The following is a 13,576-nucleotide window of genomic DNA, read 5'->3' on the forward strand; positions in this document are numbered from 1 at the left end:
TTGTGGCAGCACAGCCCCCTCTCATCCCCCCATGCTGCCCACATAGGATCTGGGAAAATCAATAGCTCAGCTGTGCTTTTCCTGAAGGAGTAAACAAGGAATAAACAAGGGCAGGCAGCTGAGAGTGCCTGCCCCCCCTAATTTCTTCCTAGGGAGGGGGACCCGGGGGATTTGCTTTCTTAAGGCTCCCCAGAACCCCTCTGGGTTTCCCAAACCAAGGGGGATGAAGACTCCCCATGTGGAATGAAAGCAGAGTCCAGAGGGACTGTCGCCCACCCACCTGCACCCTAAGACTATACAGAGACAGCCCCCAATATCCCTTTCCTGGCAGAGGTTCCCTACAGGGTGGTGGGGTCCCCTTCTGCCCGGAGGCAGGAAACAGAGGCTCAGGGCTCCCACATACACCTGGGGGTGCGATGAATTCGTAGATACACAGTGTGTGTGATTCGGACCTGGAAGGATAATGGGGGAGGGGTGCAGGGCCATGGGACAAGGTCTCAGCTAGATGACCCCTCATCTGAGGGTAACAGTGCCACCCCCTCCTCTCAGACAGAGAAGGTGGGTTCTCCAGGGCAGGGGGCTGTGTCTGATGGAGACAGAGGTTTGGTCCAGGGAGACGGAAGGTTCTGGAATGTTCTGGAGGGGCTACTGTGCACTCACGGCATCTAACACTAGGCGCTGGCCCTGTGGCACAGCGGAAACCAGAGCTTGAATGTCAAGTGTGTTTTGTCATTTTCTACAAATCGAAGCAGAGATTTAACAAGCGGTGGGAGGGGTTGGAAGGGTGGTGCTCCGAGCACTCCAGCCAGGGAGGAACTGCAGGAGAGGGCAGCGGTGCGGGAGGGGACAGGGGACAGGACCCAGGGTCCCTGCAGGGCCCAGGGCACTGTGTCTACCTCTAAGCCTGGAAGCCCCCCAACTTCTCCTTGCCATTCACAGATAGGGGAGACGGGGTTGATCCCCATGGGCAAGGCAGACATGAGTTAACCGGTGCCTCAAGCAACAGAAAGTGAGAGCTTTGGAAGTGCCAGGGGGGCTTGTCCAGGGGTTGGAAGGGTTACAGAGTTGTGGGGGCAGGATGAGGGGGAGAGAGAGACAGAGACAGAGACAGAGACAGAGAGACAGAAAGAGTGGGGGTGTAAGAATGTGTGGAAGATGGGCCCCGGAGAGATAGCACAGCGGCGTTTGCCTTGCAAGCAGCCGATCCAGGACCAAAGGTGGTTGGTTCGAATCCCGGTGTCCCATAGGGTCCCCCGTGCCTGCCAGCAGCTATTTCTGAGCAGACAGCCAGGAGTGACCCCTGAGCGCCGCTGGGTGTGGCCCAAAAACCAAAAAAAAAAAAAGAATGTGTGGAAGAGTGGATGGGTGAGTGAGAGCAAATGAATGAATGAATGAATGAATGAGTGTATGAACCCATGAAATGAGAGGGAACGAATGAGTGAGCAATGAATAAGTGAATGAATGAGAAAGTGAGCAAATGAGTCCAAGGGTGAATGAGTGAATGAGAGAATGAATGAATAAGTGAATGGAGCGATGAAGGAGTAGACGAACAATGAAATATAAGTGAGTGAATGAATGAATGGGTAATGAATAAGTGAGTGAATGAATGAATGAATGAGTGAGTGAATAGGTGAGAGTAAGTGGGCGAGTAGGCATGTTAGTCAGGAGTGAGATGGACATGGATGTGGAAGGAGGGAGGAAGAGGAGGAAGGAGGGAGGACGAGCACCCGAGGGAGGCCCGGAGCCCTTTTCCAAGCCGCTGCCCCCTCCCCTGCCGGAAAGAGCCGGAGCGGGTGGGGGGGGTGCGGGGGTGTCTGGTCCCCGGTGATGCTGAGGAAGGATCTGGAAGCCTGTGTAAATGTCAGCGGGCAGCAGAGCCGGAGAGGCTGGAGCCGGCTCAGGGTGCCCCCGGGGACCAGCGCACCTGGTGGGGAGTGGGGGTCAGGGGAGCCTCTGCGAGCTCCTCGGGGGCTGCTCTGCCCTCACCACTGCAGGGGGTCCGGGGGGACGTCTGGTCCAGACCGGGGCCCTTAGCTTCTTCTGGAAAAACCCACAGATGGCTGGGAGGGGGTGGGCGAGGGCTCCCCCAGCCCAGGCCTTCCCAGACTGTTTCCCCCTGGTGAGAGCTACACTGTCCCCACCTTGTTCTGGGGTGCTGGGGGCCCAGGCAGGGCTGGCTGTGGGGACCCCGGCGTAGCCCGACATGGATGGAAGGACGTGACAGGAACTCAAAGCACAGCTGTCGCAGGCTTGACGGGGAACAGAATGTCACCAGGCGGCGGCTGGGCAGAGTGAGTCAGCACAGTGCCAGGGACAGGGATGGGGGGTCTGGAGACAGCGGGGGACAGGGCGGGCAGGGACAGCAGCCAGCCAGGCACACATAAGCCTCGGAGGACTCTGCACAGCACACGTACAGACACACGTGTGCCAGGGGCCCCTGCATGCAGGACCTGCCCCATCCCCAGATTCTGCTTGCGGTCCCAGTCTCCCTGCGTTCTCCCCCCTCCCCAGTCCTGGCTCCTCGGTCGCCTCCTGCACCCGCCCAAGGCTGTGTGTGCCCGTGGGTGTCTCCTTAGCGGGACACCTGCTGGCCCCGACTGGCTCAGGGCCCCACCCTGTCCCCCCCAGACAAGAGCCTGAGTTGGAGGCTCCAGTACACAGAACCCATGACGGTCCCCAAGAAAGAGCCTTGCGGGTGGGGGGTCCAGAGACCACTGTGTGGATGGGGAAACTGAGTCGCTTCAGAGGGGTGTGGGAGGGTGGGATCAGCCTGCGGGAGGCCTAGCACTGCGGACCTGGGGAAGGGTCCCCCAGGACTCTGGCTCCCCTTGACTCTGGCCCCCCATGACTCTGACCCCCATGACTTTGACACCCCATGATTCTGACCCCCATAAATCTGACCCCCTGACTCTGTTCCCCCCATGAACTTGAGCCCCTATAAATCCGACCCCCATGAATCTGACCTCCATGACTCTGACCCCCATGAATCTGACCTCCATGACTCTGACCCCCATGACTTTGACACCCCCATGAATCTGACCCCCATGAAGCTGACCTCCATAAAGCTGACCTCCATGACTCTGACCCCCCATGAATTTGACCCCCCATAAATCTGACCCCATGAATCTGATCCCCTGACTCTGGGCCCCCATGACTCTGACCCCCCAAAAATCTGACCCCCTGAATTTGAACCCCCCATTAATCTGACCCCCATAAATCTGACCCCTATGACGCTGACCCCCCATGAATATGGCCCCCATGAATCTGACCCCCCAATAACTCTGACCCCCCCACCCCCGCCACTCGCCCCGAGCAGCCTCGTCATCGACCGTGTCTGTGTCTGCTGATCGATCCTGTCCGGGCTCGTCTCCTCTCGGGTGACGGTGACACTTCAGCGCCCACTCAGCCCTCGCGCCTCCGCCCGCCCCTGCTGCTCCCCACCCCAGGGCTCTGAGCCTGGCAGAGCCGGCGAGGCAGGAGCTGTGCGTCTGGACCCATGCCCACATATGTTGTGTGTGCGCACATGGGCATGCTGTGATGTGCGTGGAATATCGCCGTACGAGGCAGTGCCTGTGCCTGTGCTGTATATGTTTCAGGGCCCATGTGTTGTAGTTTTGCATGTTGTGTGGGTTTGTGCTGGTGCATGCATGTGTGTTTTGGTCCTGCATGTGGGAGCAGCGTGTCGTGCACGCGTGTGTCATGTGTGTGCGTTCCTGGAACACTGTTGCCACATTCTACTCACCTTGGCAGTGCCTATGGCTGGGACTGAGGACTCGATTTTCAGCACTATATTGTTTTGGGTCTTTTTACCTTTTTTTTTTTTTTTTTTTTTTTTTTGAGTCACACCCAGCAGTGCTCAGGGGTTCCTCCTGGCTGCTCAGAAATCACTCCTGACAGGCTCAAAGACCATACGGGATGCCGGGATTCGAACCAATGGCCTTGTGCATGAAAGGCAAACGCCTTACCTCCATGCTATCTCTCCAGCCCCCATCTTTTCTTTCTTTTTTTTTTTTTTCCATCTTTTTACCTTTTTCTTTTCTTTTTTCTCTTTTCTTTCGGAGGGGGTTTGGGCCACACCAGGCGGTGCTCAGGGGTGCCTCTTGGCTCTGCGCTCAGGAATCACTCCTGGCAGTGCTCAGGGAACGCTATGGGATGACCGGGTCGGCCGTGTGCAAGCCAAGCACCCTCCCCTCCCTGCTGTGCTATTGCTCCGGCCCCGGCACAATCTTTGTGGGACTAGGTGAGCTGACTGCACGCACACATGATGCGGGTGGCGGTGTCTCAGTGCTGCAAGGACCAGGTCTGGGTGTGCAGGTCTAGGGGGGCTCTGCTATGTGGCACCGCTGGGTCTCTGAGTCCTGCCCCATATCCTGGTACAGATACCTGGCCCAGCCGATCTGTCCTACTCCTGCGCACGGGCTGTTGGGGCTGGGGGAGGGGAGAGGAGCGTGGATGTGCGGTGTGGGTGCGGGTATAGGCAGCATGCTCAGGCACCAAGGTAGTGGGTGTCTACGTCCTGGATGTAGCCCAACCCACCTCACTGATGGCTCAGAGCAGAGTCAGAACTGGGTACCTGGCCAAAGGCCGCTGTGTTGTCTGCGCTGGGGACTGTCCCAGGTGCCTGGGGCACTGCACTCACGGCACAGGGCATGAGCCAGGAGTGTTCCCTGCTGTGTGCTTAAGGGGGCCTGGAATATGCTGTTGAGCCTGCCGGATGGACAGACAGGTGGGCAGAGTATGGCCTGGAAGGACAGACAGACAAACATAAAAGCACGGACAGGCAGACATGGACAGACATGTGGATAGAAGACATACGGACAGCAGGAGTACAGACAGGTAGAAGGACGGATAAACAGACAGAGTATGGACAGGCAGATAGGAGGACAGAGTGTGGCCTGGAGGGACAGACAGACAAGCATACAAACACGGACAGGCAGGCAGACATGGACACACAGACAGAAATATGGATGGACAAGTAAAAGAACAGATGGACAGACAGAAGTATGGACAGTCAGAAGGACAGATATTCAGAAAGATGAAAAGACAGAAAGACAGACAAAGCATGACCTGGAGGGGCAGACATGTAGACAGACAGAAGGATGGACAGACAGACAGACAGGCGGAAGCCAGGGCAGAGTGGCTGGAGCGCCCTGCTGTTCAGAGCTGAGCTCCCCCTCCCACAGACGCCCTTCGGAGCGCATCAAAGACAATATTTGTGCCGGGAAGACATTTGCCGAAAGGTTAAATCCACGGCCTGAACGCAGCCTCCCGCCCCCGCCAGCGCCCCCCCATCGGCACCTCAAGTGCCTCCCTCAGCCTGCTCTGAGAAGGATGAAAGGAGAGGGGTTGGGGTCCCCATTGGAAGACTGTGCCCCCAGGACAGGCCATGTACCCTGAGGCCTCAGAGGGGGTCCGTGGGGGTCCAGCCGCTGCCTTGCTGGGGGGACAGGGGTGGAACCTGGCCCCCAGGGCTTCAGACACACCCATCTCGGTGCTTCGGGTTATTGGGGGGCTGAACTACTGGGAGGAGGACAGGAAGGGGGTGTGGATAGTGGGGGGCTGAGGCAGGGGTTCCAGGAAGGCGGCAGAGAGGGGTACATGCCAGGATGCACAGTGGCCTTTGGGGGCCCATTTGAGGGGTCATCTCAGCATCCCTAGTCTGACACGGGAGGCTCAGACACATGGGGCTGTGTTCAGGGGGTCGGGACCCCGTAGGGGACTGTGATGGGGGGGACAGGTCACCCAGAAACCAGCGAGATCATCAGGCCCTGGGGGCGGGGTGGCCTTCTGGATCGTTCTGCGTAAGCCCCACTGACACGGGGAGGGGCTGTAGCTCTGGTTCTTGGTGGCTCCTGGAAAAAGGCAGCGTGGGAAGGGGACAGGGTTTCAGGAAGGGACTGCGGGGGCTGTGTGCCAGCGAGGGGGGCTTCCAGGAAAGGGAGCGGGGTCCTACCGCAGCCCCCCCCCCCAGTCTGCCACTCGCCCGCTCGCTCTCCTTCGCTCTACTGAGCCAGGCGGCCTCCGCTGCCTCGGGCTGAGAGAAGCAATTAGATTTAATGGGACAGAGGAGAGGAGCGGCCCCCTGCCCACCCCTGTGGGCGGGAAGGAGCAGGATGTGGGCGCGGAGACCCGGGAGGGGGGGGCGCTGTGTGACGTCAGCACAGCCTATAAGAGGCCACTGCGGGCAGCAGAGGCACCCACCTCGCTGCCACCATGCCCACCCCTGGCACCGGCGCCCCCCAGGCCAAGGGCTTCCGCAGGGCCGTCTCCGAGCTGGACTCGAAACATGCCGAGGCCATCATGGTAAGAGGGGACCCCTAGGCTCAGGGTCCCCCCCCCCATTCCATCCCATTGCCCAGTCTGGGAAACCCAGAGTGCCTGCCTCTGTCCACCCATCCGTCTGTCTGTCTGCCTGTCTGTCTGTCCTTCTTCCTATTCTGGACACACCTTCCTGCCCAGCAGTCACCCTGGGTGCCCCCCCGACTTTCTAATGGCACTTAGGGCTGGGCTGAGCAGGTAGCAGCTGTGACTGAGCCATGAGGGGTCCCCACCTGGGCCCCCCACTGCTACCCGTGTGAACCTGACAGGAGTGGAGACACCTTGGAGATCTGGAATTTGCCAGTACTACCTCAAGGGGTGACTGTGGGCGGTTTCTCAGGGCTAGACCTGGCCCTGGTCTTTTTGTTTGCTCATTTTTTAGGGGGTACCCCTGGCTGTGCTCAGGACTCCCTCCTGGCTCTGTGCTTGGGGCTCACTCCTGGTGCTCAAATAATCATTAGGAGGAGTGGGGATGGCACCTGGGTTGACTGTGAGGACCGTCTCTGTGCAAAGGCTGGACTGGGGACATGGGCACACACACACACCCCCAGGCTGCTCCCTGTCCCCCAGGCTCCGTCTCAGTCACCCTGGGCCTGTCCTGAGTCACTGCTTCCTGTCCCCTAATGCAGTTAACCCTGCTGAGAACACGTCCCTCAGCCTCCCTCTGCCTGGCGCCAGGCAGGGACATGACCTGGTCCCTGTCTGTCCCCACAGTCCCCCCGTTTCATCGGCCGCCGCCAGAGCCTCATCCAGGACGCGCGCAAGGAACGGGAGAAGGCAGAGACGGAGCCCGGGGAGCACTCCAAGGTGGCCCCACTCCAGGAGAAAGACGGCCGGGCCCGCCTGGCTCTGCTCTTCAGCCTGAGGGGGCCCAAGCCCAGCCCCCTGTCCCGTGTCCTCAAGGCCTTTGAGGTGGGCAGGGCCGGGGACAGGACGCCCTGGGGTCCACTACCAACCAGACATCGAGAGGAGGAAGACCCCCCCCCATTTTTCCTGGCCCTGCAGTGCTGCGACTGGGCACCAGGGGGACCCTAGGCCCACACAGGGCATGTACCCCTTTGCTGGGTATCTGAGCCCCTGGTCTTCGCCCCCTGCCACCACCAACCCCACCATCCAGACCCTAGCCTGGAGGTTCACTCTGTAGGGACACTCCGGGGGTCCCCAAAAGCTAGGCCAGTCTTGTAGATTCCTGCTAGGCCTTCAGACTCCAGTAGCAACCCCAGCCAGAACCCCAGTTTCCAGCCCAGACCCTATTCTAGGGGCCAGAGTGATAGCACAGCAGTAGGGCATTTGCCTTGCATGCGGCTGACCCAGGACCACTTGGGTTCAATCCCCAGCATCCCATATGGTTCCCCCCAAGCCTGTGCAGGGCCAGGAGTAGTCCCTGAGCACCCCCAGATATGGCCCAGAAACGGAACAAAACAAAACAAAGAAGATCCACGTTCTAGCCATAAACCACATTCCCAGACAGGCTGTGTCCAGTCAGAGCCCCAATTTCCAGCCAAGACCCCCCCAGTCTAGACAGAACCCCCATTCCCAACCAACCTCCTATGCTCAGCCAGAACCCTGTTCCCAGCCCAGCTATGCCAGCCTGGGAAATGTTCACAGTTCTGGGGGTCATGTTCAGGGCTGGGCAGTGAACTGACCAGGACTCCCCTATTTCCACCACCCCGGCTCTGCCCAGACCTTCGAGGCCTCCATCCAGCACCTGGAGTCGCGGCGGGCGCCCAGGCCTCGGGCAGGGGACGCGGGGCTGGACTTCTTCGTGTGCTGTGAGGTGCGGGGAGCGGACCTGCCCGCCTTGCTCAGTGCCCTGCGCAGGGAGGCAGATGACGTGCGCGGTGCCGGGGAGCAGAAGGGTGAGCCCCGGGATCCCCACACGACCCACCCTGGCCCCAGGCTGCTGGTGGGGAGGCTGGCACCCCCCTCCCCAGGCGGTCCTTCCTTCCCTGACATCACCTTTTCTTCCACCCCAAAGCCCTCTGGTTCCCGAGGAAGGTGGCCGAGTTGGACCAGTGTCACCATCTGGTCACCAAGTTCGACCCTGACCTGGACTTGGATCATCCGGTGAGGCTGTGCCCGAAGGGCGGCCGGGTGCCCAGGCTGGGGGTGTGGGTTGGCGCCTGACCCTGTCCCTCTGCCCAGGGCTTCTCGGACCAGGCCTACCGCCAGCGCCGAAAGCAGATAGCAGAGATTGCCTTCCAGTACAAGCAGTAAGAATGGGAGGGAGCCTTGGGGCTCCCAGGGAGGGCATTTGCCTTGCACACAGCCATCCCGGGACGGACCGGGGTTCCATCCCTGGCATCCCCTAGGGTCCCCCGAGCCTGCCAGAGGAGTGATTCCTGAGTGCAGAGCCAGAAGAAACCCCTGAGCCCTGCCGAGTGTGGCCCCCAAACCAAACCAAAACATAAATAAATAAATAAATAAATAAATAAATAAATAAATAAAAAGGATGGGAGGTGGGGTGCAAGGTGCACACCAGGCCACACTCACGGGGGCCCCAACACTGTAAAACCCCGTGCCACCCAGGGCACCCTGAGTCACCCCACCTCTTCGCAGCGGAGACCCCATCCCACGCGTGGAGTACACGGCCGAGGAGATCGCTACCTGGTGAGGTTGGGGGGACCCACTGGGGGTGCTGGTGAGGACCCCGTGGGAGGCTGGGGCCACTGTCCAAGGCCTCCAAGTGTAGGCCTGGAAGTTTGGGGCGCTGAGTGAGGCCTGCAGGCCTCTGTGCTCCTTCCTGCACCCCAGGGGCTCCCTCTCCCGGGGATGGGGGGCCGGCCCAGCACCCCAGCGTGAGCTCCCCGCACCCCGCCCTTAGGAAGGAGGTGTACCGCACCCTCAAGGGCCTCTACGCCACGCACGCCTGCCGCGAGCACCTGCAAGCCTTCGAGCTGCTGGAGCGCTGCAGCGGCTACGCCGAGGACCGCATCCCGCAGCTGGAGGACGTGTCCCGCTTCCTCAAGGGTGGGTGAGCGGCGCCGCGGGCCTGGGGGTGCAGCTGCGATCGGGGGGCGCAGAGGTCTCGGGGCGGCCCAGCCTGAGCGCCCCACCCGGCACGCCCCCTTGCAGAGCGGACCGGCTTCCAGCTGCGGCCCGTGGCCGGCCTGCTGTCGGCCCGCGACTTCCTGGCCAGCCTGGCCTTCCGCGTGTTCCAGTGCACCCAGTACATCCGCCACGCCTCGTCGCCCATGCACTCGCCCGAGCCGTGAGTACGGGCCAGGAGCCACGCCCACGCGCCAGGCCCCGCCCACTGTCACAGCCGCACCAATCGCCTGTCAGGCACCTTGTGGCCCTGCCCACGGTGGCCCGCCACAAGCCTGCCCCAAAGCCATGCCCACCACAAAGGCCACGCCCACCGACATTGCTGCACCAATAGCCATGCTAGGTGCAGCAGGACCCCGCCCACTAACGACCCACCATTGGTTGAGCCTACCCCGAAACCACACCCACCACAAAGGCCACGCCCATCACCGAAACCACGCCCACAGCCACGCCCACCAGCACGACTTGCCAATGGCCATGCAAGGCGCAACATGGCCCCGCCCGCAAAAACATACCATTGGTTGAGCCTACCGAGCAGCCACGCCCACCAACACGACGGCACGAACAGCCACGCCCAGTGCACTATGGCCATGTCCACAAATAATCCATCATTGGTCAAGCCTATCCAGCAACCACGCCCACCTCAGAGGCCACACCCACTACCTATCAGGTCCTACCCACCACAGTCACGTTCACTCACCTGCCACGCCCACCGGATCAGGCCCCGCCCACCGAAAGACCACGCCCACTCGCTGCCTTGCCTGTTGCCGCAGGCCCCACCCATCCCAAGGCCACACTCACGAACCGCCACGCCCACCACAGCAGCCACGCCCACTCCAACGCCACGCCCACTGAGCTGTCACGCCCGCTGCAGCAGGCCAAGGCCACTTGGCCCAGCCCACGCCCAGCCCTGCCCCGGCACACCCCAACACACCTGCACCCTGTCACCGTCCACCCTCTGCCACCACAGGGACTGCTGCCACGAGCTCCTGGGGCACGTGCCCATGCTGGCCGACCGCACCTTCGCCCAGTTCTCCCAGGTGGGTCCCACATCTGGGCCTCGGCCCTCGCCCGCCGCCGCCTCGTGTGGACTGCCTCGCCCTGGGGGCCGCAGGGCGTCCTTGGCTGTGCCCCGGGAACGCACCTGCTCCCGGGAGCACCCCCGCGGCCCCAGAGGCCCCTTTCAGAGCCTTGGCCAGCGCCCCCAACCCACCCCTCCGCCCTCGGCAGGACATTGGCTTGGCGTCCCTGGGGGCTTCGGATGAGGAAATCGAGAAGCTGTCCACGGTGAGCAAGCATCTCCTGGGCCCCTTGCCCCTTGTCATGCTGTGGGGAGGGTGGCCCCGGGACCCCTGGGCACTGCACAGTGTGGCTGCGGCCTAGCGGGCTGTCTCCGCAGCTGTACTGGTTCACCGTGGAGTTCGGGCTGTGCAAGCAGAACGGAGAAGTGAAGGCCTACGGGGCCGGGCTGCTGTCCTCCTACGGGGAGCTGCTGGTGAGTCCCTGCGGGTGAGGGCGTGGCCGGGGCGTGACCAAAACAGCTTCCTAGGGGTGCAGCTGTGAGTCCTGCAGGTGGGGGCGTGTCCGGGGCGTGGCCAAAACAGCTTCCTAGGGGAGCAGCTGTGAATCCTGCAGGTGGGGGCGTGTCCGGGGCGTGGCCAAAACAGCTTCCTAGGGGAGCAGCTGTGAACCCTGCAGGTGGGGGCGTGTCCGGGGCGTGGCCAAAACAGCTTCCTGGGGGAGCAGCTGGGAGTCCCTGCGGGTGGGGGCGTGTCCTGGGCGTGGCCAAAACAGCTTCTTAGGGGAGCAGCTGCGTGTCCCTGAAGGTGGGGGCGTGTCCGGGGCGTGGCTAAAACAGCTTCCTAGGGGGAGCAGCTGCGAGTCCCTGCAGGTGGGGGCGTGGCCGAGGCGTGGCCAAACCCGCTGCCCTACGGTGAATAAGTCCCTATAGGAGGGGCGGGGCCGGGGGCGGGGCCAGGATCATCTTCCTCCTATGGGGAGCTGTTGTGAGTCCCAGCAGGCGGGCGTGGCCACAGGGCGTGGCCTAGCCTAGTCTACTGTCCCGTGGGGCGCTGCTATTGGTTCCTGCAGACGGGGACGTGGCCTATGCTGGTCTACTGTCCTATGGGGAGATGCCAGTGGATCCCGGTGGGTGGAGGCGGGGCCACTGTCATTGAGGCTCTGCTATTGGTCCCTGAAGGCTGGGGGCGTGGGCTGCCCAGGGGAACTGCTGGTGGGTCCCTGCAGGCCTGGACGTGGCTTGGTGTGGGTCTGGGTCCGAGGGGCCCCGCCGGACTTTGACCACTTGTCCCCAGCACTGCCTGTCGGAGGAGCCCGAGGTGCGGGCGTTCGACCCGGAGGAGGCGGCCGTGCAGCCGTACCAGGATCAGACCTACCAGTCGGTGTACTTCGTGTCCGAGAGCTTCAGCGATGCCAAAGACAAGCTCAGGTGACGCGTGGGGAGAGGAGCAGGAGATTTGGGGGTCCAGGAGCCATCGTGGTGGGCCGCACCTGCTCAGGGCAGGATCTGGGTGCAAACCAGGGCTTTTTGTCTCCAGCCTTCCTGGTCCCGGGGACACTGAGGCCTGGTCATGTGGGGGACACTGAGGCCTGGTCATGTGGGGGACATTGAGGCCTGGTCATGAGGGGACACTGAGGCCTGGTCACGTGCGCTGGAGGGCCAGGAAGGGAAAGCATGGATCTTGCTCGGTTTCAGGACAGACTTTTCAGTTATCCTGGAAACTGCTTCGAGGCAGTTTCAGAAAAGCTTCCTGAAGGAGGAGGACTAATCCACTGGGAGGTTGGATCTGTGCTGGGCACTGAGCCTTGAATCAGGACGTGTGTGTTCACGTGTGTGTGTGTGTGTGTGTGTGTGTGTATGTGTGTGTGTGTGTGTTGGGAGGCTGTCCTTCCACCCCCTTGGGGTTGTGACAGGCCCAGACCTCACAGACGAACCCGTGGGGCTCAGAAGGCTCTTTGCTCCTGTGCTCTCTGAACCTGCGGTGTGTGTGTGCTTCTCCGAGTGCTCCCTACTTCCCTTCTCCCCACACCCCTGTTCCCTGAGCACCCAGAGTGACTAAGGCTCCCACCCGCCCTACCTAGGAGCTACGCAGCACGCATCCAGCGCCCCTTCTCGGTGCGGTTCGACCCCTACACGCTGAGCATTGACGTGCTGGACAGTCCCCGGGCCATCCGGGGTGCGCTGGGGGGCGTCCAGGATGAGATGCACATCCTGGCCGGTGCCCTGAGCGCCATCAGCTAGGCACCGCCACCGTCGCCAGCCCCAACTCCACCAAAGGACCCACCCACCCACCAGTGGCTTCTGCACCCCTCCCTGCGCTGTGTAAGCCCATCTTCTCAATAAAGCCCTCCCATGCTAGTCTGGTCTGTGTGGCTCTGCTCTGCCCCTCAGCCTCCCAGGGACCCCTGCGCACACCTCAGGAGCTCCCTGGTGAGGGGTGCCTGCTTAGCACTGGAAGGCGGGGACTCTCCTGGGGCTGGGAGAAAGAGGGCCCCTGAGGTGGGATTGCATACCCTGCAGGGCCTGGCAAAAGTGGGGGTCCTGGGAAATGCACCCCAATGCCCAGAGCTGGACTTGTGGGTGAGGGGAACAGGTGCTCCTGAAACTGACAGTCTGTCTGTAAAGGGCAAGGCAAGGGGCGCTGAACCGAGGCCCATGTGCCTATGATCCAACCCTGACCCCCGACCTCTAACCCTGGCCTCTGACCTCTGATCCTGGAACTTAGATCCCGAGCCTCTGAGCCCTGACCCCAGGCCCCAGACCCTGGCTTTAGAACCCAGATCCTGAGTCCCGGACCCTAGACCTTGGGCATGACCCCTGACTCATGACTCCAGTGAGGACAGCATGGAGAGTCCCCCCAGTAGCCTGGAGACAGTGCTCAGTACCTCCCTGCCTGGAAATGCCCCCAGTCCCTAGCTCCAAGGCTAGGTAGACGGGTCTGGGCCACCTGGGCCAGAAACAGGAGGGGTAGAAAAGAAGTCAGGGAGAAGGAGAGGAGAGGCAACCGCGAGGGGTGGGGGGGCCATGGACAGCCGAGGGTGTTTGCCTTGCATGCAACTGGCCTGGGTTCAAGCTCAGGCATGCCATATGGTCCCCGCCAGCCCCACCAGGAGGAACCCCTGAACACTGCTGAGTGTGGCCCAAAAACAAACACACACACAAAGATAAAATAAAAGGAGGTGGAAAAAA

The 13,576-nt window shown here is 61.6% G+C and overlaps 2 protein-coding genes across 7 annotated transcripts in view; one reads left to right on the forward strand and one right to left on the reverse strand.

Moving 5' to 3' along the window:
• CD81 (CD81 molecule) overlaps positions 1-13,576 on the reverse strand; it is a 344,561-nt gene that overhangs the window by 64,991 nt on the left and 265,994 nt on the right. Inside the window, exon 1 of one of the 6 annotated variants that reach the window (XM_049781247.1) lies at positions 12,560-12,563. The exons of the other annotated variants lie outside the window; for them this stretch is intronic. The gene's annotated coding sequence lies outside the window, so the exon portion shown is untranslated. Of the gene's footprint in view, positions 1-12,559; positions 12,564-13,576 lie in introns of those variants that run through there. 6 annotated transcript variants of the gene reach the window in all.
• TH (tyrosine hydroxylase) lies at positions 6,190-12,745 on the forward strand. Its single transcript, XM_049781211.1, has 13 exons — positions 6,190-6,303; positions 7,033-7,230; positions 8,003-8,177; positions 8,297-8,385; positions 8,464-8,531; positions 8,878-8,928; positions 9,143-9,288; positions 9,394-9,529; positions 10,337-10,406; positions 10,597-10,653; positions 10,766-10,861; positions 11,682-11,815; positions 12,469-12,745. Exons 1-13 carry the CDS (start codon positions 6,214-6,216, stop codon positions 12,626-12,628), a joined length of 1,470 nt encoding a protein of 489 aa, XP_049637168.1. The 5' UTR covers positions 6,190-6,213; the 3' UTR covers positions 12,629-12,745.

The sequence above is a fragment of the Suncus etruscus genome, chromosome 9, assembly GCF_024139225.1.
Source record: "Suncus etruscus isolate mSunEtr1 chromosome 9, mSunEtr1.pri.cur, whole genome shotgun sequence".
Taxonomy (NCBI): Eukaryota; Metazoa; Chordata; class Mammalia; order Eulipotyphla; family Soricidae; genus Suncus; species Suncus etruscus.

Bases quoted from the DNA above. Each gene is read 5' to 3' on its own strand.
- TH (XM_049781211.1), top strand. From the start codon at position 6,214: ATGCCCACCCCTGGCACCGGCGCCCCCCAGGCCAAGGGCTTCCGCAGG. The intron at 8,386-8,463 runs GTGAGGCTGTGC...CCCTCTGCCCAG, and splicing joins ACCTGGACTTGGATCATCCG to GGCTTCTCGGACCAGGCCTA. The intron at 8,532-8,877 runs GTAAGAATGGGA...ACCTCTTCGCAG, and splicing joins ATTGCCTTCCAGTACAAGCA to CGGAGACCCCATCCCACGCG.